The sequence below is a fragment of the Sabethes cyaneus genome, chromosome 2, assembly GCF_943734655.1.
Source record: "Sabethes cyaneus chromosome 2, idSabCyanKW18_F2, whole genome shotgun sequence".
Taxonomy (NCBI): domain Eukaryota; kingdom Metazoa; phylum Arthropoda; class Insecta; order Diptera; family Culicidae; genus Sabethes; species Sabethes cyaneus.
Window position 1 is genome coordinate 90,255,076 of NC_071354.1, and position 25,027 is coordinate 90,280,102.

The 25,027-nt window shown below is 41.8% G+C and overlaps 1 protein-coding gene across 3 annotated transcripts in view; it reads right to left on the reverse strand.

Moving 5' to 3' along the window:
• The window catches only part of LOC128738829 (homeobox protein extradenticle), a 69,883-nt gene extending 47,079 nt beyond the window's left edge, over positions 1 to 22,804 (reverse strand). For 2 of the 3 annotated variants that reach the window (XM_053834245.1, XM_053834244.1), the window contains exons 1-2: positions 10,973 to 11,074; positions 2,070 to 2,326 (exon numbers count right to left, since the gene is read on the reverse strand). In XM_053834245.1, the coding sequence (XP_053690220.1) occupies positions 2,070 to 2,326; positions 10,973 to 11,052 (337 nt within the window). In that variant the 5' untranslated portion in view covers positions 11,053 to 11,074. Of the gene's footprint in view, positions 1 to 2,069; positions 2,327 to 10,972; positions 11,075 to 22,283 lie in introns of those variants that run through there. The other variant, XM_053834246.1, reaches the window with a different exon arrangement.
• Between the last annotated feature and the right edge of the window lie 2,223 nt (positions 22,805 to 25,027).

Consider the following 25,027-nt stretch of genomic DNA (forward strand, 5'->3'; position numbering starts at 1 on the left):
AGTGGCGCTTAAGCCACCTGTTTACACGGTTAGTCTAAATCAGCCTTACGTCAGGTTGGAAAAAACAAACGATACCTATAAGTATCGCTTGAAAAGTATCGATACCACTACTCATTGGTATCCGGAGGTATCGATGCCAGAATACTCGATACTTTAGGGTAAGGTATCGATACCGAGTGTATCGATTACCAGTATCGCCCATGCCTACAGAATGGCTATAGGAACCCAAACCAGGTGGACGGTATTCAGAATGCTTAGTTCTTCTATGTAGTTGAGTGTGGCAGGCTATGGCTGTTTTGGATTTTGAATTATCCGCTTCTATCAATGTTGACTTCAGCAATAGTATTATGGTAAAATGTTAACAACTTTGAATATAGAAAAAGGACGGGCAAAGGTGCGATTCAATGTTTTATCATCGCGGGATATCGCTATATCCCGAATACAGCAAACAACCGGGCGATAACACAATAGATCAACTGTATTGGTCGCAGTGACAAGTTCACTCTGCGAAAAAAATTTTTGCTTACAACTTTGAGAAAATCACTAAATTACTAATAACTAATCTATAACATCTTTCAACCATTTCAACAATTTTTAAGAATAAGCTATTTGCTTAAAATCTATACCATCGTTCAAATCTCTTTGACCGGCAGTGCAAAACAGAGACAAATCTCTGTTCCATTTAGTGTATAATTCAAATTTGCGACCGATTTCGAATGTCGTAATATCGATCGAAACAATACGCCCGGACATCGAACCATTTTAATCGCCATTTGACCCTATCGAATGACACGAACAGGACGATAGCCCGCTACGGGACTGATCCATGCGTTGATCTACATAATTAAGTATGCTAATTAGTTTCATGCTGAATTGAATACATCTCCAAAAAACTGATTTCGTTCGTCCGTTCGGTTTCATTTTGGAGGCACAAGGTTTCCACCGCAGCAGCAGCGGCGGCGAATGTGATCGCGTCGCACCCAATTCTGCCATCGTCGATTCAAACCTATATTGTAGAAATCCGAGCGGCGACACCCCGGTGACCGTGTTTCGTGCTTCCAATGTCTCCATGCGCCGTTTATCGCGGCATGATTCCGAAACTGAGAAAATAATGTGGGGGAGGTAGGTAGGTTTCCGACGAATACACTCACAAAAAAAAAACAGACTCGAAACAAGAGGGCGAGTGGCAATCAGGAGAAAATAAATGGAGTGAAGCTGCTGCCGGTGTATATGATATATGCATAAATGAAAATGAGCATTGTTATGCAAATCTGTATCATGCGTCGCTGTCGAATCGATAAGATAAAAGTGTACCGTCGCACGCCTATCTCAAATGGAATTTTAAACAATTTCATTGCACGTGAAATAGCCTTTCGGTGTTGGACTAGCGGCTCCGCTTCGTTGAATAGTAAAATTAGGCACAGAGATAAAAATGTTATTAAGGCAAGCAAATGAAAGCTCGTGTTTGTATCACAGAAAATATAATTTGGGCTATTTTATTATCCTAATGTATTATTTTTGTTGTTATTGAATTGATTTCTAGTTGTTGATTCAAGTTGACTATTCACGGAGATAACACATGTGATGTAAAACCTAGATAGCAAAAGATGATGGTGTCATTACCGTTTTTGATGATTCATTTTTCAATATATTTTATTGTTCAATAAACAAACTGTCAATCAATATAACATGGGCAAATGCGCGGAAATAAGTGCACATATCTTTTGTAAGCTCCCATTCCAGAAGGAAGTTAAAATTTTAAAAAATTAACCAACTGTCTGTGTTGAACAGGCAGCAAACTTTCAGCTTGTGCGCCCTTCGCATTACCCGAATTCCGCACGTGGGAATGAAAAAAAACTTTACTCTGCTCGAACAGCATGTTTTCGTACAAAGGCGCACTGCGCTAGATCGAGATAGGAGGAACCCCGACGGCAGAGAAAAGAGGCGACAGAACATTTGTTGGTGTGTATGGATGGTACCGAAAAAAAAAGAAAAACAAATCTCGAGATAAGATACCCCATCTTATTTAATGCTACGACACGACGAACCAACATGACTTTTCCACTAACCTGTTTTCTCTTTGATCTCACACAGCACCGCAAACAGGACGGGCTTCATCCTGTGGCAGTTAAGCGTGTGCTTTCGGGCCTGAGCTTCGTCCAGCGACTGGTCCGTGATGTTCATGATTTGCTGTAGGATCTCGCCGATATCCTGCCGGCGGGGATCGTTGTCTACCGATTGGCCGTCGTTCGTTGGCATACCGTAGTTTGGCGGCACCAGGCCGCTGTGACCCATCATTCGGTTAGGGTCTTCCATTTGTGGGGTTCTGCAAAATAACAATAAGCAGATAATTTTACTAAACGCCTGCTTGATGCATTTAATAGCTTTCTGTATTCTACGCGCGTCTGTGCGTAAGATATTGCTGGTTTCTTTCGATTCCTAATTTTAGTTATTCTTATTCTTTATAACCATTTCGACATGCAACAGCATATCTAATCAAAAACACATTTTCTATTAATTTCTCGCCATTGCTGTTTCACTAGAATACAACCGCCGCCCGTAAGTGGCTTTATTGTGCCTAAATCTTATTGACATGGGTACGACGGGCTTAACGAAATCGCTTACGTGTGAAAGTGTGTTTAATATTATCGTGTGATGTTTGAATTTGATAAAGTTAAGCTTCGCTGATTATTCTCATTGCCGTTCCAGCGAAGTGTATTGTTCTGTAATCGCAGTGCGACATTCGCGTACGAAAATATATAACATTGGTAATTTTTCACAGCTTTTTTTTTGTTTTCATAGACATGGTCATTACCAAATAGCTGTCGAAATCGTCGACGTTTTACATATAAGTGATTGATGTGGTACAATTTTGCTAAAAATCGAAAGGTTTTTGGGTTTAATTAATTGTATGAAACATTGACCGATTGTTACATCTGCGAATTCGAGACTCAGATAATCTTAAGGAACGTTACTGAAGAGTTTAGGAGCGCATTTGCATACAAAAAATGTAGTTTTTAATTCACCAAAACTAAAGTGGATTTAATTTGCTAGCATAATTACCTACTGAGGAACCACTACTTATCTAGCAACTTAAAAACTTTACCGTCGTATTATCATCAGCATCGCATTTGGAAGGAAGAAGAAAAACATTTAACACGCTCGGCGTGCTCCGTTCATTATTCCGGGAATCATTGTATAAACGGCTCAAGACGATGATTTTGATTCTTCAAAGCGGATTATAATAAACCGCTCGAAGGTGTGTCTCGTACTAATAGCACCTTTTTGCATATTAATACGTGGTAGAGCGCTACTTCGTTGTAATCGCATATATCCACATCAGATTAGTAAAATATCATAAAATTCTTTGTTTCATGTTTTACAATCCACTAACTTGCCTTTCGAGAGTTGATACTTGTAATAGAGGATTGCAACGGTTTTTTCGGAAATTTGTAATGCTATAATTTGACATCCAAAGTAACAATGAAAGTTCCATTTCACTCTTCTGATGGTTTTCATGACTAAATTGGCCATTCTGATTGTTCTGCGATAATAAATTATGCTCTCTGACCATTATAAATAATAAGTCATCAAAACAATAAATGCCAGCTGGTTTGTATTGCTAACCTACACCTCTAAACCAAATCTGAGAAAAAATTGTATGGCAATTTTTTGAGTTTCATTCTTTTGAAGTTTTAAAGAGTAGATTGTTAAATAAAAATCTTCAATAACACTTCTAAAATAAACATAAAAACCAGCTGAGGATTGCAGGTTTTCATTGATCTAGGTTTTGAATTTTAGTCGCATGATAAATATTTGTTTATGAAACTTGGATGGAACTTGGTTTGGTAAACCTTGTAGATTCTAACTTGTCAATTTTAGTAAGTCTATGTATAGTAACTCTGATGAACTAAAACGGGGCAGACGCTTTTAGAATCCAATTCTGAATCCTCTGAAGCCTCGCACAATTAGAGTAGACCTAAATAGACAGATTTAAATTAAATTTAAGGCTAGGTTAAATTGTGATCGCGTGAATAAGCTGCATTCGCGGGTAATTGTACGTTACGTAGAATTAGAACTTTGGCTGCAGAACTCACGAGAACAAACTCCATTCGTTCTTGAACTCGGTGATTTTTATTAAAGCTGGATTTTAGTAAATTAATACAGCAGCCTCATTTTCGGTAACCCATGCTTCAGCAATGCTTAAAAACAGTGAACAATTTTATAAACAGAACTCGGAAAAAAATTTAAATTTAGTTTTGATGGGATTACCACTTTTTAACGAAAGGAGAGAAAGGCCATTTACAAAACACTTAACCCTTAAATGCGCAATGTTGCTTTAAAACAACATAGTGAAAAACATCCCCAGAGTAAATTATGTTTACCGCCTTTAGATGAGTAAGTTTTCTATATAAATGAATTTTTTCAGCGTGCGCATTTAAGGGTTAACTGAAGAGATACTCCTGTTGTTAGTTAATATTTGGGAACGTCAATTACAGGTGGAGCTAGTAACGGGTGGCATCTAACATTCTGGAATTTTTTCGAGGCTTCTATGCACAAACGAGCTCAGATAGAAATGAGAGTCTGTATATGTTAGCTCTCTCTTTCTCTCTCTCCTCTTTCTGCCAGTGTTTTTAATTTTGTTTATGCTTGCCAAGTTTCGCTCAAAATGGCATCAAAACAAGAAGCATTTCGCGAGCGCGTTGTACACTTCTACAGATTGCACAAAGATCTCGGCAAAAAGCGTACGGTACAACATTTTAAAAGTGAAATGTTGCGGCTTCGACTGTTTACCATATCCTAAGATCCCCAACAACTACACGTAAGCAGGGTAGTGGAAGATCAGCGGAAATTATGGGCACAGAAGGGCTTCGTTCCCTTTACCGTGCCTTCAACAATCAGAATTCATTGAGCCAACGGGATGCCGCAAAAAAGTTCAACTGCTCCCACCAGTACATCTACAAAACATTGAAAAGAGGCGGAATAACGTGTCTAAAGAAGACAAGAGCCCAGGAATACACTGCGGGACAGATTTTGATGCTGAAATCCCAATGCCGCTGGTTGATGAAAAATTATTCCGAAAAATGTTTTGTTTTGAACGACGACAGTTACTTCCCTCTTTCGAAGACGCACGTACCCGGAAATGATCGATACAATTCCATGGATAGTTCTACTGCATCTCCGAACATAAAATAAAAGTTTAAGCATAAGTTTGCACCGAAAGTGATGCTGTACATTGCCATTTCTGAGAGAAGTATTTCTAAGCCATGCCCAAGTAACAATGAGGGTTTCGTTACACTCTTATGATGGTTTTCATAACCAAAATTGGTCACAAATACCATCATAAGAGTGCAATAAAACTCAAATTGTTGCTTGGGTGGTTTAAAGACTTTGGTTTGACTATCAATCAACGAATGTTTCAATAAAATTTTGATCCCGTTTCTACAAAAACATCATGCAGATGGACAATACGTGTTTTTGCCGGATAAAGCATCATCACATTATGCCAAAAAATACGATCGTTTTTAAATACTCATTCGATCCCATTTGTACCCAAAACCACAACCCGACAAATCTTCCTTAATGTCGCCCAATCGAAGATTTCTTCGGGATTTTGAGCTCCTTGGTGTACAAACATAACTAGAGAGCCACGAATTGCAAACAGTTGATAAGTAGACCCAAGAGATGCATTCGCAAAGTGGACATAACGGTCGTACAACGCTCCTGTTCCAACATCAAACAGAAACTTTGCCTAATAGCCGATTACGGACCGTTCTCAAATGTTCACTATTTTTTCAACACTGGATAATGTATCCTTACTTACTTACTTTAGTGGCAACGGTCCGTTACCGATCCTGCGCCGAACGAATTATAGTCCTCCAGTACCGTCGGTCCTGGGCTGCCGTTCTCCAATCCCCACGAACACCAGCTGAACGTGCATCGTCTTCGACAGCACACACCCACCGGGTGCGGGGTCTGCCTCGGAGTCTACGGCCTCTTCCTGGTTCTCTGCTGAAAATAGTTTTGGCTACTCTTTCATCGGGCATTCTGGCCACGTGTCCAGCCCACCGCAGCCTGCCACATTGCACTACCTTCACTATATCAGCATATTTGTATACTTGGTACAGCTCGTGATTCATGCGTCTGCGCCACACTCCATTTTCCATTTTGCCACCAAGTATAGATCGCAGAATTTTACGCTCAAAAACCCCAAGCACTCGCCGATCAGCTTCCTTTAGCGTCCATGATTCGTGTCCGTAAAGGGCCACCGGGAGGATTAGTGTTCTGTAGAGCGCCAGTTTTGTGCGAATTTGCAAACTACGGGACTTCAGCTGGCTACGTAATCCGTAGAAAGCCCGATTCGCGGCTGCAACTCGTCGTTTCACTTCGCGGCTTACATCGTTGTCACATGTCACGAGTGTACCAAGGTATATAAATTCCTCCACTACTTCATATCGTTCCCCATCTAACTCCACCTCGGCACCAACACCACTTGAGCTCCCACGTTCCCTACCAGCAACCATGTACTTCGTTTTGGCGGTATTAATGGTAAGTCCCAATCTCGCTGCTTCCCTTTTAAAGGGCCTAAAGGCCTCTTCTACTGCTCTACGGTTGATTCCGATGATATCGACGTCATCCGCAAAACCAAGAAGCATGTGAGATTTCGTGATGATAGTTCCATTCCTTTCCACGTTTGCTCTTCGTAATGCACCTTCCAAGGCAATGTTGAATAGCAGGTTAGAGAGTGCGTTCCCTTGCTTCAGTCCATCCAACGTCACGAAAGCAGCTGAGGTCTCACCCGCTATTCTAACGCATGATTTGGATCCATCCAGCGTCGCACGAATCAGCGTAACTAGTTTCGTCGGAAAACCATGTTCTAGCATTATCTGCCACAGCTCATTTCGTTTAACTGAATCGTACGCCGCTTTAAAATCCACAAACAGATGGTGTGTCTGCAAGTTGTACTCCCGGAACTTGTCTAGCAACTGGCGCAGGGTAAACATCTGATCCGTCGTGGAGCGACCCTCACGAAAACCCGCTTGGTACTCGCCGACGAAGGACTCCGCTAACGGTCTCAGTCTGCAGAACAGGATACGGGAAAGCACCTTGTAGGCAGAATTGAGCAATGTAATTCCTCGATAGTTTTTACACTCCATTCGATGTCCCTTTTTGAAAATTGGGCAAATGAGGCCATCCAACCACTCCTCCGGCATTTGTTCTTCCTCCCAGATCCTGACAATGATCCGGTGGATTGCTTCGTACAGCCGCTCGCTCCCCGCTTTTAGAAGTTCAGCCGGGATACCGTCCTTCCCAGCAGCCTTACCGTTTTTCAGCTTACTGATTGCCTTCTTAGCCTTCTTAGGGTATGAAATGGAGAGAGTTACCTGGAAGGAGCGTCAAACATAGCTCTGGCTCTCTCAAGCTCCCACCTGGCGCCTCCACGCAGATCTAAGTCAAATGATGACGGTCGATGGCCTTACCCGGAAATGCTTCATGTACTTACTGAAGCAGCTAAGCTAGGAGGTGCGAACTAGAGCGCCTGTTCTCCAGGTGAGGGGCGGCTCACACAGCGTCTGTCTCGTAACGGGCGGCTGAATATGAAATGCTGTATCCCGCAAGCTATACCTAAGATGGCAGACCCATCAGCGGGATGTAGGTATCGCGACCCCGGTGAGGTAGTATACCGAAAACCCAATTACCACGAACAACGAACAAAGAAATTCAGGACGGAACAATCGGTATAGGACACGGCAAGGGACAAGGAAACGATTAAGGGATAACGATTGGAAACTTGGTACCTGGAATGTCCGAACTCTCCATGAACCGGCACGGGCTGGCTTGCTTGCTCGAGAGCTGCATCAACTCGGAGTGGAGATCGCTGCTATTCAGGAAGTTCGGTGGCCAAATTCCGGAGAAAGGGAGTTCCGTGCAGTAGACCCTATTGCAGGCACTTCTTTTAAGTACCACATCTACTACAGTGGCGGTAAGAAAGCTGAACATGGAGTCGGTTTCGTAGTGTTGGGAAAACAAAAGCAACGAGTTATCCGGTGGAGGCCCGTAGATGACCGTATATGCGTGTTGAGGATTAAGGGCAAATTCTTCAACTATAGCCTAATCAACTTATACGCACCGACAAATGATAAATCCGATGATGCTAAAGACGAGTTTTACGACAAGCTTGAGAGGACCTATGGAGAGTGCCCAAAACACGACGTGAAAATCATCATCGGAGATGCAAACGCGCAGATCGGGAGGGAGGAATTCTTCCGTCCAGTTATTGGAAGACATAGCCTGCATCTGTCGACCAATGATAACGGTCTGAGGCTCATAAATTTTGCCGCGGCCAGAGGGATGGCCATCTGTAGCACCTACTTTCCACGTTTGAATATTCGGAAACAAACCTGGAGGCATCCAAATGGAGACTCTAGCTCTCAGATCGATCATGTCTTGATTGACGGTCGACACTTTTCGGATGTTATCGATGTACGGTCTTTTCGTGGACCAAATATCGACTCTGACCACTATCTCGTAGTGAGTAAGATTCGCGCAAGGCTGTCGAACACGGCGAAAGCTCGCACTGAAAGGACGCTGCGTTTCAACATCCAGCGGTTAACGGCAGACGGCGTTGCAGTGGAGTACGCCAGGAAGCTTGACCAGCGAATCGCAGAACAGCAGGTAGAAGAAGAAGATATAAATGGGCTGTGGAGGAACATCCATGGTGCCATCCAAACAACAGCGAGAGAGGTGGTAGGCACGACGCGTGGAAGACAGCGTAACAGCTGGTTTGATGCCGAATGCCAGAGAGTGACAGACGAAAAGAACCAGGCCAGGAGTCGCATGCTCACTGCGGCAACGCGTCAAAACAGAGAGAGATACAGAGAGACTAGAGCTGCGGAAAAAAGAATCCATCGTCTAAAGAAACGCGAGTACGAGGAGCACGTGCTTGCCGGCGCAGAGGAGCGATACGCCAGCAACGACACACGGAGTTTCTATAAAACGGTGAGAAGCAGGAATTTTGCCATGCCTGTGATGTGCAATGATAGTGCTGGCAACCTGCTTACCGACAAAACGGCGGTAGCAGCCAGGTGGAAGGAGCACTTCCAGACACTATTGAATGGAGAGGTAAATGAGGAGATCAGCAGGGACAGGATAGAAATTGTAAGCGATGGTCAAGCTGTGGAGCCACCAACACAGGAAGAGGTTAAGATAATGTATCCTACTTTTCAGTAAATCAGATCTTCTTCAAGTATCTGTCTTGAAGTGACAGCTTGAGAAATAAATTCCAAAATTTTAGTTGCCACCCGTCATACACGCAAAATGTGCGACTGGTTTTATCGCCTCCGTTTTTCTAGTTAAATCGATTTAAAAAGAATAAACTCCAAGTGTCACACATCGAAGAAACAAATTATCCGCCAAACAGATCTAAGTGGAATTGATTGTCGAAGAGTTGCAGATTTTTTCACGTGAAAACAATGATAACTACCGTCGAAAGCTCAGCAGGTCACTTCGTCCGATATTCAACTGAAAAAGAGCGACCAGTGTCCGGAACGACGGATTCATTTCTAGCTGGCTCACTTGGCCTGCTGTGAGGTGTGCAAAATAGATGTCAGTCACCAGCTGGCAGGGCTGTCCTGCTTTTTGTGCTCCGATTCTGCATATTTTTACTTATTTCATGGCATCGCTTTAGCCAAGCAAAGTTTGAAAAATTTATGTATGAGACATTTACAGAGGTAGCAGTATCTGTAGTATTACGGAATTGAATATGGCTCTATCTTTTGTATTTTATATGCACTTCCGGTTTACACTAAGTGCTACATATAGAGAGCGCTCTTTGTGCACCAACGGGTTTGAACAGGAGTACGTACGCGTAATGCAAAAGATAGAACACCGATAGAAAGTAAGTACGGCTTGTCGAACGAATAATTTTACGTAAAGGGCTCGTGAATGGCCATGCGATTTAATGCCGTTATTTTTGCATTGCTAGGTGCTACATTCCGTTATCGAAACTTGACCTTCTGTTTTTATACGACAGAGTTCGCAGCCAGCTGTTAGAGTACAGGACAATTGCAGGGCCAGTTGCAACGATTCTATTGACTCTAACAGCCTCTCCCAGCCGAGATTCGAACACACGACGACTGGCTTATTAGGCCAGCTGTTATTGTTATTATTTTAAAGCGAGAAGTGTAAAATTGATCAAGTGATGCCCTATGATTGGGCTGTTTCCGGTTAGGTATGCGAGTTTTTTTTTCGAAGCTAGTCGTCATGAGATAATCAGAAATGCTTTAAAATTTATTAATGAGAATATGTGTTAATTACAAAAAATATTATTTGACGTTAGTTTATTTCGGAACATACGACTCCGCTAATATAGCAGAGTTAAGAAAGCGGGTACCTAGAGACAAACTGAGGTACTGTGCAAGCACCATATTCAAAATAATGCTTAATTCTGAACAGTTGCAAATTTTTCTTAAATATTGACATAACTCTAGCTATTTAAACCATTTTAATGACAGGAAATAATTAGATGTAGTGATTAAATTGTTTAAATAGCTGAAATTTTGTCAATATTTATGAAAAATTTGCAACTGTTCAGAATTAGGCACTGTTTTGAATATGGTGCTTGCACGTTATCTTTCTGATAGACATGGCCTGTATACCAAGCTCAACAGTTTATTCAACCTGGAAATAAAAATCAAGATGTGTTTTTTACCCATTTTCTATTCAGCTGTCAAAACGGGGTCGAAGCAAGAGAAACAGCATATTAAATATTCAACATCCAAATTATTTTCCCACCTGCTTGGTAAAATCGCTGAAAGTGGCCAAGTCGACAGTAACAAACGCTATTGAAGTGAAGTGTTCGAGGAACATTTGAACGCCTACTAGGAAGTCAGGATCAGGAGGAAACAGAAACCAGGGTGTAGCTGCGAGTGGCCAGACGGAGAATGGCCACTATTTTCAAACGTATACTAACCTTTCCATCAGAGACGTCGGAAACAAAGCAAGAGCGCGTAAGTTGTGCACGATGTCGTTTTCCATGTTTGATTGTGCCATAATGAACGATGAAAAGACAGATTTCAAGCAGCTTCCAGATCTAGAGTTTTACACCGGCTACCGGAAAAGGAAAGGTTCAAAATAAGTTTAAGCAGAAAAATTTTTCAAAGCTACCGAAAACATACTTTTTTTAGATAGGCGGTTTGCACCTGTGTGGGCTAAAAAGCAAAGTTTTACAATTACGCTTAGACCTAATTCCTTTCGATCAAACTATTCGATGAATTTGTCACGGCACCGGACAAATTAGTTACCTTAATTTTAACAGAAAGTTCTTGTTCTTGTTGAAAAATTATCTCCAAAACAGATAGGAATCGATGGAAACAAATTTCTTTCAGATAATGGGAATACATTAGAAATACAACTATTTACAAATCGGGATATTTCACTAATTGATAGCTGTAACGAGTCAAAATACATTCGAATATCGTCGGTAAATATATTTTATTCATGCAACCTTTGACAGCAGTTATAGCTCCAGAATTGCATTATTATTAGGAAGAAGACGTTTCAATCTTTACCAACATTATATAGAGTAAGGAGGGGCAAAAGTGCGATTCAATGATTTATCAGTAAATAATTATATAGTTATAGATAATTATATGCGCTGTATTGCAGATACTAGAAATAAACCATCTGTAGAAGACTGTATGCTCTACATCAGTGGTGGCCACGGTATAAGCATAATGCGGGCTAAATCAGATCTACTCAATAAATCCGCAACCCGAAACGACTTCTGACATTAATAAATTCAACCTATAGTTCCCGTCCACCATCCATCAAACCAGTCCGCGGGCCGCAAGGACCATATTCAAGAGTTGCATGCGGCCCGTGGGCCGCAGTTTGACCATCACTAGTCTACAGCTACTGGAATCGCAAAAATTGAAAATATTTTGGTCCGAAACATATCGCAGATTGACGATATTACAGTTTTGTTAGCTACTACTGCGCTAATTCCAATATTCAAGCTTTTGTCCCGTAGAAAACTCCTAGCGGGGCAAAAGTGCAATTTGGAACCTGATCAGGAAAATTGAGAATATATTTTGGATTATAGTAGAATGTGAAGATATTGAGTTGTAGCATTAATATTAAATAAATTTAATTTTAGCGCTTCACTATATCTCATAAAAATTAGAGACAACTTCAAACTTCACACTTATGCCCCGTCTTACTCTATAGGTATCTCCTTCAAAGTAGTTGCCTCTTACAGTTATACACCTATGCCAATGTTTCTTCCAACTTTGGAAACACTTGAAAGCATCTGTTGGTTATCCTTTAGGACTATTTACTTCAGTCTATGCTCTCGAAATGATTTCCACTGAGTAGGAATTTCAGTTTTGGAAACAGGTAAACTTCAGTCAACAGGTAGAAGTCACGAGGTGTTAAATCTGGCTAATACTGTGGGTTGGTCGATGGCGTCGGTCGAGTTTTTGGCAAGAAATTCGCGTACGAGGTGTGATGTGTGCGCTGCTTTGCCGTGATGTAAAAGCCATGTATTTTGCCACAACTTTGATCGTTTTTACTAATATTCTCTCTCAAACTGACCAATCGAGAGGAATTCTTGAACACCGCGATAATCTAAGAAATGGTCTTTCAGAGCGGACATCGTCCTCAACTGTTTCTCGACCTTCCTTGAATCGTTTGTTCCATTAAAATGTTCTCGAATGTGTCGTACAATTAGCTCTGAAACGTTTTGCAACGTTTCAAATGTTTCTGTTGCAATAATTTTATTTGAAACACAAAATTTAATGTAAACTCTTTGCTGTGCTGAGATGTCGGCGACAAATACATGGCGCCATTACATGCCCTTGCGTATCAGTCCTGGAATTTTTCGAGTGGAGTAGTATTGGGTCAGAATTTCAAGTCGATTTAACGCATCGATGGCAAAAGGAGTGGCAAGTGTAACACCAACCTCCCCGTCCGAAATATCGCCAACAAGTTGGGAATGTCGTCCACTTATAACTGTTGACTTATGAGGAGAGGGTAACTTCAACCCGCAGTGATAATACAACAAGACGGCCAAAACACGGTCCCGGAAGCTGTACACGATGTTGCTGAGGAAGATTGGTTGCGTAGTAAAGGATGATGAAACCTATGTTAATGTGAACTTAAAACAGCTTTCTGGGTAGGAGTTTTGTATGGCAGCTAGAAGTGGAAAGGTGACAGATATTTTCAAGCAGACTTGCCACTTACTCATTGTGCAAAAAGTGCAACTCTATTTTGGGCATTTCCATTTGATTTTGCCGTAAATGTCCAAAATAGAGTACGCGTAACGGCTGTCCAAAATACATTAATCACCCTACTCCTCAATGAGTATAGAACAATGTGCAGATTGGTAAGCAATCGCGGTTAGTAAAATAGAGAAAAGTTAAAGCAAAACGGAGCAAAATAAATCGCGACTGAGTAAAGTGTGACTTTTTCTCTTCTCTTTTTTATTCTGAGGAAGAATTATCCCTGTTTTCAAGCATATGAAACAGTCGAAGTTCACTAAGTATTATCTGGTTTAAATTAAAATAAAACATTTTTAATGCAACCGTGCGTAACCCCCAAGTAACAATTGCAATTTTATTGCACTCTTATGATGACATTTAAGACAAACATTGGTCATGAAAACCACCATAAAAGTGTAATAAAACTCACATTGTTCCTTTGGCTTCAACCGGGATTTTCGCATGAACGAATGTTTGGGAACCGGTTTGCTTTCCTGAAGCAACATGATTGTTCCATGCTATTTTGGCCGCATTTGGCATCGTGCAATTACGAAACGAAATGGAGTGGTATGCTACCAACAACGTGCAGGTGCTGCCCAGGAACGAAACTTTCCTGTAGTGACAGAGCACCGTTCAATCGAGAAATTTTGGACCATCATTAAACGGAACCTGAGAAGCAGCAAGCAGTTTAAGCAGAATCTGTTAGCAGAGGATAAACGAATAGTCAAAAGGTTGCTTCACTAGATATTTTTTCAGATTTTCTATTAAAGTTTATGCTAAACTGCAAAAAGAAAAAGAGTTCGATTGTTTTTACTTTTTCATTATTATATTAATCATATAATAACACTTTCTCGGGTATTTTTCCTAAAGGACGTAAGTGAAAATGTTCACAAATCGATTGAGAGTATATTTCCCTATGGTAGCCTGCAAAGAATAACTCTTACATGGATTTCTTACTTTTTCACTTGCGTCCTTTTAAAAAGGTACCCTAGAATCAGCAAAATGATCAAAGTAAATTGGTTTAGTGCTACGAGAACTTAAAAATCCTCCTAGGGTTTGAGTCGATTTTTTTTCTTTCAAATGATTCAACTTGTTTTTGACGCACCTCCGGAGGTTTACTGTCATTCGCTCAATTTTCAATATTCTGCGTTTTTCCCCTGAATAAACTTGCATATCGCCATAAAATAGTGGTTCCCAACCTTTTTTAATTCGCGAACCCTTGGCGGGTTTCTGTATACTATTTGGCTGTGAGTTAAATTATTTGAAATTAAATAAAAAGAAAACTTATCCAGTTTAATTCTACTATTACTTCGCGACAGATACGTATTTCGCCTACGACTTGCAGGCTTCATCAGTGTCTGTTTTCGAACTCGAAACAGACACTGATGAAGCCTGAAAGTCGTAGGCGAAATACGTATCTGTCGCGAAGAAATATCATAGTAGAATTAATTTCTTTTTATTTAATTTCAGGTTTCGTATTCTACACTTTTAAATGAGTTTACCCGTAAATTGGTTGAATTTAGCTAAAACTACTCAAAATGCCCTTATGGTTTTTCAACCAAAAAAATGGTGGTAGGAACTAGAAAGTGTCATTTGTCACAGAGAATAATTTAATTATCGGTAGCAAGTAGCTAAAATTGGTTGATTTTTTTACCCAAAACACTTAAAGTTTGCAGACTTTAAGGGCATTTCGAGTAGTTTCAACCTAGCTTTAGTTAAATCCGACCTATTTACGGGTAGAATCATTTAAGAGTGTACTAAGCCGCTCCAAAAACTTCAGTTAAATTATTGGCATACACCCATTTGGGAAACGCTGCCATACGAAATTCTTGAATACATACGTTTTTACCTAATTAACCTTACTTAATTCGAAAATCACCTTGTTTGTTTCTCTCTTAGGTGACTTGCCGTCCTAAGACAAAGCCTGTTGAACAAAGTAACTCGGTTGAGGGCTACTGCTCTCCAGTTCCTCGGACACCGAGTAGTCTCCGCCAGATCTCGCTCCACCTGGTCTAACCATTTTGCTCGCTGCGCTCCTGGTCGTCTTGTTCCTACCGGATATGAGGCGAACACCAGCTTTGCAGGGTAGTTGTCCGGCATTCTTGCAACATGCCCTGCCCATTGTATCCGTCCAGCTTTAGCCACCTTCTGGATACTGGGTTCGCCAAAGAGCTGTGCGAGTTCATGATTCATCCTCCGCCTCCATACTCCGTTCTCTTGTACGCCGCCGAAGATCGTTCTTAGCACTCGTCGTTCGAAAACTCCGAGCACTCGCAGGTCCTCCTCGAGCATTGTCCATGTTTCATGCCCGTAGAGAACAACCGGTCTAATAAGCGTCTTGTACAGGGTGCACTTTGTACGGGGACTTAGTCTGCTCGACCGCAATTGCTTGTGAAGCCCATAGTAAGCACAACTTCCGCTGATAATACGCCTCCGAATCTCACGCCTGATATCATCCAAAGCCAAAGTGAGCCAAAGTAGACAAATTCGTCAACTACCACAAATTCATCGCCGTCGATCAATATACTACTGCTCAAGCGACGTCGTTCGACCTCGGTTCCGCTGGCCAGCTTTGTACTTCGTTTTAGACGTATTTGCCTTCAACCCAATCTTTTCTGCTTCGCGCTTTAGTCTGGTGTACTGTTCAGCCACCGCCACAGATGTTCTGCCGATAATATCTATGTCATTGGCAAAGTAGACGAATTGACTGGATTTGTTGAAGATCGTGCCCCGCGTGTTGATATACGCTCGGTTCATAACACCTTGCAGCGCTATGTTGAACAGTGGGCATGAGAGACCATCACCTTGACGAAGCCCTCTGTGTGATTCGACAATCCACTCGAAATCCGAACACAGCACTGTATACCATCTATTGTAGATTTAATCAATTTGATGAGCTTCCTGGGGAAGCTGTTCTCGCCCTTGATTTTCCATAGCTCTTTCCGGTCGATGGTATCATATGCGGCTTTGAAGGCAACGAACCAATTGTGCGTGGGAACTCTATTCACGGCCCTTTTGGAGGATTTGCCGCAGTGTAAATATTTGATCCGTTGTAAACCGACCTTCGACGAAGCCGGCTTGATAAGTTCCCACAAATCTGTTCGCAATTGGTGATAGTTGGCGGAAAATGATTCGGGGCAGCACTTTATAGGCGACATTGAGAACGGTGATCGCCCGATAGTTCTCACAGCCCAACTTGCCGCCTTTTTATAGATCGGGCAGATAACCCCATTTTTTCACTTCTCCGGTAGTTGTTCCGTATCCTAAATTCTAACAGTTAGTCGGTGTATACAAACAGCCAGCTTTTCTGGTCCCATTTTAATAAGCTCCGATGCCATCTTTTCCAGCTGACTTGTTGTTCTTTAGCTGCATGATGGCCTCCTTAACTTCGCCTATCGTTGGGGCTGGCACTTCTTCCCCGTTTGTTGCACCGTCGAAATCGCTTTCCCCGCCACCATGGTTCTCCGACTGGGCGCCATTCAGGTGTTCGTCGAAGTGCTGCTTCCACCTATCGGTCACCTCACGATCGTGCGTCAGCATACTGCCAGTCTTATCCCGACACATTTCGGCTCGCGGCACAAAGCCTTTGCGGGATCCGTTCAGTTTCTTGTAAAACTTTCGCGTTTCCTGAGAACGATGCAGCCGCTCCAACTCTGCATGTTCCTGCTCTTCCAGGTAGCGCTTGTTCTCCCGAAAGATTTGCTTTAACTGCATCATCTTCAGTTTGTGCCTTTCCACGTTCTGACGTGCGGTGCTGCGCATCTTGACCGCCCGCGCAGCGTTCTCCTCATCGATCACCCTCCTATATTCATCGTCAAACCAATCGTTCCGCTGATTTCGGGCCACATGCCCGATGGAGCTCTCCGCTACACGGCTGACGGCTGTTTTGATAGTATTCCAACAGTCCTCAAAAGGGGCTTCGTCCAGCTTGTCCTCTTTCGGCAGCGCAGCTTCGAGTGAATGCGCGTAATTTGCGGCAACATCTGGTTGCTTCAGCCGCGCGAGATCTAACCGAGGTTGGCATCGGTACCGAATGTTGTTCACAATGGAGAGTCTTGGGCGTATCTTAACCATCACTAGCTAGTGGTCCGAGTCAACGTTAGCGCTTCGATAGGATCTGACGTCGATAATGTCTGAGAAGTGCCGACTGTCGATCAAAACGTGGTCGATCTGTGATTCTGTCTGATTTGGTGACCTCCAGGTGTACTTGTGATGGATTCTGTGCTGAAAACAGGTACTACGTACGGCCATGTTCTTGGAGGCGACAAAGTCGATAAGTCTTAGGCCCATTTCATTGGTTCGCTGGTGTGCGCTGAACCTTCCAATCACCGGTTTGATATCGGCTTGATATCGTGTTTTGGGCAGCGGTCGTATTCACTCTCCAACTGCGCGTAGAATTTATCATTGCCGTCATCGGTACTTCTGAAGTGAGGTCTGTTCACGTTGATGATGCTTGTATTGAAGAATCGGCCCTTGATTATCAACCTATACATTCGAGGATTGATTGGCCACCACCCAATCACCCGTTTCCGCATCTCGCCCATCACTATGAAAGCTGTACCTAGCTCGTGTGTGTTGCCGTAGCTTTGGTAGATGGTATGTCCATCTCTGAACGTACGTACTGTTGAGCTCTTCCAGCACACCTCCTGCAGCGCTACGACGTCGAACTTGCGGCTCTTCAATACGTCGGAGAGCACTGGAGTGCTCCCTTGGAAGTTAAGAAATCGGCAGTTCCACGTCCCGAGTTTCCAATCCATAGTCCTTTTTCGTCGCGTGGGTCTATTCCGATTGTTCCAGTAAGAATTTCCTTGTTCTTCGTTCTGTTGCTTGTTGTCGTTTGTTTATTTCCAGTGATTCCGTTACTACAAATTTGTTTTAGATTTTTTGATAGTTTTCTTAAAAAAGTAGTTTTGAATTTTACTCAGTAAAATCAACATTATCTTTTCTTTTTACCATAAATATATATACGCAACATACATTAGCGAAAAATACAGGGTGCTGAATATTACCCAATGAAAACGCAATTCCCTGACCAGTTTTAGGTTTTAACACAGAACTACGTCTTTGTTACTACATTGGGGTACACTTTCCAGAACGAGAACATGCATCGGAAAGAGATTAAGTTTTGTGTGCGTTTAATGCATTCATTTCGCAACAAACTCGCAAGCTATTTATGACTAGCCTTGAAAAATTTTCGGTGTTCCAATATATCATAAAAAATAAATCCGATTTTCATTAAATAGCCATTGGAAAATGTACATATATCAGGTATTATTAAGAAATAGTGAATCCATCCATCAACATGTATCACATGTAAGCACGCTTTTAACGGGTGACAACTAAAATTTTGGAATTTTTTCTCTAGCTGTCAAAAAAAGACAAAGATACATGAAGATCTGATTTACCGAATTTAAAGGTACATTATCTATTGTTGAAAAAAATTAGTGTACATTTTAAAACGGTCCGTTATCGGCTGTTCGGCGAAGCTTTCGTTTGACGTCGAAATAGGAGCGTTGTACGGCCGTCATGTCAACTTTGCGAATGCATCTCTTGTTTATACTAATAATTTTTATGCAATTTGTGGTTCTCCAGTTATTTTTGTACACCAAGGACCTCAAAATCTCGAAGAAATCTTCGATTGGGCGCACTGAGACAGATTTTACGGGTCGTGGTTTTTGGGTAAAAATGGGATCGAATAGGTATTCAGGAACGATTGTGTTTTTTTGGCGTAATGCGATGGTGCTCTATCCGGCCAAAACACGTATTGTCCAACTGCATGATGTTTTTGTAGAACAGGATCAAAATTTTGTTCAAACATTCGTCTGGTGCATCTTAATTGATAGCCAAACCAGAGGACTTGTTATTGAAGAAACGAGAAAGAGAACGATGTCCTTCTGCGTCCATAATTTTGGCTGCTCTTCCACTACATTGCTTGCGAATAGTTGTTGGGCATCTTAGGATATGGTAAATAGTCGATGCCGCAACATATTCGCTTTTCAAATGTTGTACCTTAAACTTTTTCCCGAGATTTCGTGGAAATTCGTAGAAGAGTACAGCGCGCTCGCGGAATGCTTCTTGGTTTGACGCCGTTTTAAGCAAAACTTGGCAAGCATAAACAAAACAAAAATACCGACAGAAAGGGGATAGAAAGAACTAACACATACACACTCTCATTTCTCCCTGAGCTCGTTCGTTGTTTTTAGTATAGGGGCCTCGAAAAAATTCCAAAATTTTAGCTGTCACCCTTCAAATTGCCGACACAACAATTTTTTAGGGAAGATTCAAGACTGCTTTTTTAAATTCGTTCTGGTACTCTGAAAAAAATTTCTGAAAAAAATGACAGTGTTTACACGTTCCAGTAAATCGCAGACTGTCCGTGTGATTGAATCTAAACCAAGTTGATGTCTTAAAAGTAAACAGAATCGTAAAAGTGCACAACCACGAATTTTCTTTGAACAAATTTACCCATATACTATATTACTAGAAATTCTAGGCTATAATTTAAGTAAAACTGAAGTCAGAGTGACAAATAACAACCCAGAACTGTTCTCATTAAAATTATTCAATCGATTACTGTTTTCTGTTCAACCCAACCAGAATGAACCAGAAACAGAACATATTTATGGACAATGTAAAATTAATTTTCAAAATGGTGGCGATACAGGGAATACTTAAACAATATTTTTCAAAATTTACATCGCAAAATGATGGAAATTGAGCGTTTGACAGTCAAAAATGCCTCTTTCTGCTGGGCTTCTGAATGATATTCGAAATAGACGGGATTTCCCGACGGCAGTCGTTATTTTTTATAATTCTTTTTACCTGGCATAGATCGAAGTTGATTTTGGGCTCAGTTCATTAACGTTTTGTCATTAGTGAAAACTCCAAGATAAATTTCGTTTGATATCAATATCATAGGAATTTGTTAAAAAAAACTAGTCAAAATTTGATAAGAAAAAATGGAGCTGTAAAGGCAAATTGCGCACCGAGATTTATTTTTATGAAGTTGTAGATTGTGGGACTGCTAAGATAACCTCTTATCTTAACTGGAATATCATTTGAATCTCCAATGTCACTTCACATTCTTGGATAAAAATGTGATCACTTGTTCACTTCAGCGACTCAGTTTAAAATTTATGAACATTCTATTCGGTATTTGTGATTATGATTGATATCAACCGGCGTGAAAATAGTCAATAACATTTACCTCTTAATTTACTCTTGTTGATTTTGATTGAAATGATTATGATAAAAAGGCTATAATTTATTTACCAGTCTTATCAAGCACTGAGTAAGAAATTGAAAAACCGTCACATTCATTAAGGCATCAATTACAAATGAAGAATTACACGTATAGGTAGTACAAGCCAGGTATTACGGAAACTCGTGACGGTCACATTCATCCTCCGACGGTGAAAAATTTAAACTCAAACAGTAATAACCCAATAAGTTAAACTAACCTTTCAGTCTGACAGTAACAAACCTACGAGTTTTCACATCAATCAAACCGGCTCAGCAAACATAAGTCTGCTCTTTGGATTGGAACGAACATATGAAAAAAAACGATTTGTGTGGCGCTGACAGATAAATTACTTCTATCAATTACTCGATGCAATTAGTGTGTATTTACGTAACCGATAGAATTAGCAGGATGAGTACAATCGGCTACGCATGAAATGATTAACCAATACTACTAGAACATTCCATCACATAGTAATAATAATTAAATTGCGCGGTCCTCATAGTCCGCGTATGGCTGCCACTCTTATAGTTTCGCATTTCATAGACGATAATACTTTCAAATCACGTCAATGTACCGTTAATTTTGCGTCCAAATTGCCTCGTCTCATCAGCACCGACTACAGGGCACGGATGTAGCACCCGCAGGTAGGTACCTCTCCAATGGTTTAATTTTCTACCATTTCTTCTTGTCCGCATCTTTCTCGGAGTGTTTCGTCTTCCCGCTGAATTGGATTACAAGACTTAGGCATATTTTAACTTAACCCATTAGGCTAAGTTGCTGGCAGGCAACTGCAGAAGGGCACATAGCGTAGTTTATTTATTTTAAAATTTACTGGTTCCTCCCTAGCGCAACCTACGGGAATCGTTGTGCGAAAAGTCAACTTGCGACGGCAGCTTATCTCACGAAGCAAGAACGCCAGGTAATCGTCTCAGTAGCTGAGAACTGATCCCTTCAGCTCGGGGTTGCTTTACACGGACTACCTGTCTTTCATTATTTCCTCTCGTTCCCGCCGCTCATGGGTTGCGAAATTTGTTCTGCCTTTGTGACAGCATAAACAAATAAAATATGTTGCTTTATGACACCGAGCTTGCTCTAGCGATAAAATTGAACACTTTATGAGCACCTTGGTGGTACTCTATGGGAAGGCGATACAATCCAGAGCTCGGAACGCACTCTTACGGATCTGTCGAAATGTAATTTATAGATATAAACAAAGAAAGTGCTGCTTGCCACAGAGGGTCTCGAATGGTACGGTGCTTGTTTAAATTATTCATCCATTTTGACTAGTTATTTTTCGTTGCTCCATCGTCACTTGCTTCATCTTCCACTGTAAGACGAACTTTCGAAGAGGGGTAGCAAGCAACGGAGAAGAAAAAGTCAAATATATTTATAGGGGAGTACTGGCAACTATCAACGAGCGTCACGGAGTCACAAACACAGCAACACAACCGCACATTTAATCCGCGATTTACCACCACTATCAAGAAAAGGTGCTTCGTAAACTTCCTCTTGCAGCAGCCGCTAGCAGGTTCTAAACTGGTCGAACTGTGCTTCATTCATAGGCTAATGTCGGCCGCTACTTATTTCAAGTTATCGTCATGTTTCCCTTTCCATTAGTATTCAATGGTCCGCTGTATTCTACCGTTTTCTCGTTCTTCCAGCAAACCAACATTATCATACGCAGTTTGAATTTACATACGCCTCGAGAATGCTACAGATTTACCAATGCTAATCCGACCCTATCTTCTTCTTGGAGAAGAAATGGAGGACCGAAGATTTACCTTCTTCAATGCACACGCAGCAGCTTCAGTAAAAAAACCTTCAACAGTTCATAGACACAGTACTATTGACACTTCACTCAAAAATGACCAGAGATCCAAAAATATATTGACATTTATTCACACAACATACAAATCGCTGGCAAGCGATAGAAACAAACACTTCTTCTTACTGCTTCCACTTTGATTCACAGAATATTTTTCTTACATCCAGAGGAAAAAGGTGCTCCGCCAGAACTGTCTCAAAAAGAATCCTAAAATTTCACGTATACAGCGTTGACCGTCGACCTAATCGGTACACTAAACTAATAGTATGCATGTGCGTATACACGTTTCCCGCAATAAAACGCGATAAAAGCCACTTTCAGCGAATGAATTTGGCTTTCTTCATCGCCGAAATGGTTCAGGCTGCAGCGCACAGTTCGCCCCCGAGGAGTGCTAGCTGAAGTGCTTTAATGGCCGACGCGAAACACACAAAAGATTTTTTTCGACTCCGCACTCTTCTTCACTGCGATATTATGCTAGGCTCATCAGGAAAAGGCTGGCAAGATGTTCTCGACACAGATGAGAGCAAGAAGGAGAGCGTGTGTCACGGCGGAGACCGGAGAGCGCTAAATTGCGCAGGGTTGAATGCGAGCAAGAATTGTCGATGCCAGAGCCATCTTTGGTTTCGGCAGATTAGACTGCTATGGTATGCAAGCGATGGAGGCGCTCGCATCCAAAATGTTACTTTTGAATCGACTGTTGCACAATTTCGAATTATTTTATTGCTTGCTGGTGCAATTTCTGCTGCTTTGGTTCAAGTGTATCATATCCATATGTTGCGCAGGTTGCAGGGAAGAATCGACTGTCCTGGTGTGGAGAAATCCGGTTACGGTTACGTCACTTACGAGAATCACATTAGATGGATCCCGGGTTGTGTAGATTTGAAAGAGGAGCATAAAGTGAAGAAGAGGATTCGGATGTTTAAAATTTGTTGCTATTGCTATAGTATTGAAGACATCGCATTTCCGTTGTGATCGGAACCCAAACAACAGCCGCTAATCCACTGGCGGTGGTGTTTTGATAGCTGTTCGACGTGGATTGAAAGCAAGAGCAATTAAGAATGACTCATGGAACTGCGTAGAATAGGTTTGGACGGCCATCAAGCTGAGTGATTGCTTCCTCTTTTTGCGTGCCATATACATCCCACCTGATCGTGTCCGGGACAACGATCTACTCAACGCTCACTGCCAATCAGTTTACCCAGTTATGATGGACGCTACGCCGCTCGATGAGATTGGGCGACTTCAATTTGCCAGATATCTCGCGGAAACTTGCCCATAGCGGTTTCCTCTACCCTGATTCTGAAAACTCTACGATCTATGCCGGTGCAATTAATCTTCTTGACAACTATAGTGCTGCAATGCTTCATCAAGTTAATCATGTCGTCAACGAGAACAACCGTTCGTTAGACCTATGCTTCGTGAGCTCACAGGACAAGGCCCCATTCGTCTCAGCGGCTCCATGTCTGTTAATCAAGAGAGTTCCGGACCATGCTCCTCTGATCGTCTGCATAGAAGATAAACTCCTTCGGGGCTTCAATGAATATCCAGCTGCTATCTCATATAATTTCCGTAAAACTGATCAACAAAGCATCAACGATTTGTTGTCTAGTATTGACTGGGCAAACACACTAGATCCCAACGACATCGAAGCCGCTGCGCAGACCTTCACTCATGTCCTGATATATGCTATTGATCAACATGTACCGAAAAGTAGTCGCCGCAGTACATCTCATCCCTCTTGGCACACGAATGAGCTACGCACGCTGAAGTCATACAAAAGAGCAGCATTAAGACGATTCACGAAATTTCGTACGCTTTCACTAAAACTCCACTATACGAGAATAAACAATTTATACAGGCAAGTCATTCGCCAATGCTTTTCGCGGTATAAACGCAGTATTCAACGAAGATTAAAGCATCACCCGAAGTCTTTCTGGAATTACGTAAACGAGCAACGTAAAGAGTCCGGGCTTCCATCATTAATGAAATACAACGGGGAAGTTGCTGCCACTCCTCAGGATACAGGCCATTTCTTTTCCAAGATGTTTGCAAGTGTTTTCACCAATGAGGTATTGAGCGCAGACCGTGTTGCCCTAGCAGCCAACAACATTGGGGTTGATGACCATATATTGGGGTCAAATGCTGGGTGCCATCAACATCAATGTTGGGATCATTTCGAAGGCTGCGACCATGCTCAAGTTGTCCTTCAATCCTGGACCCGATGGAGTACCTTCCGTATTGCTGAAGAGACACCGTTGCTTCGTTTATTTCAAATGTCCATTTCCAGTGGGATTTTCCCGTCGTGTTGGAAATTTACACATATGTTCCCTGTACACAAAAAAGGAAGTAAACGAGATGTAGACAACTATCCAGGCATCACACCGTTGAGCGCTGTCTCGAAACTATTCGAGCTGGTGGTCATGAAACCTCTGCTTTCCCACTGTAAGCAATATCTAAGTGCTGATCAACATAGCTTCACGTTCCAGCGTTCTACCACTACTCATCTGCTGTGTCTTACATCATACATAACGGAGGGTATGGCACAACGAGCTTAAACAGATGTTTTGTACACCGACCTGTCGGCAGCCTTTGACAAGATAAACCACGCCATCACAATTGCAAAACTACATAGACTGGGTGTTAGTGGTAACCTTTTGCAATGGTTTCACTCGTATCTCACCGATCGACAGCTGGTGGTTG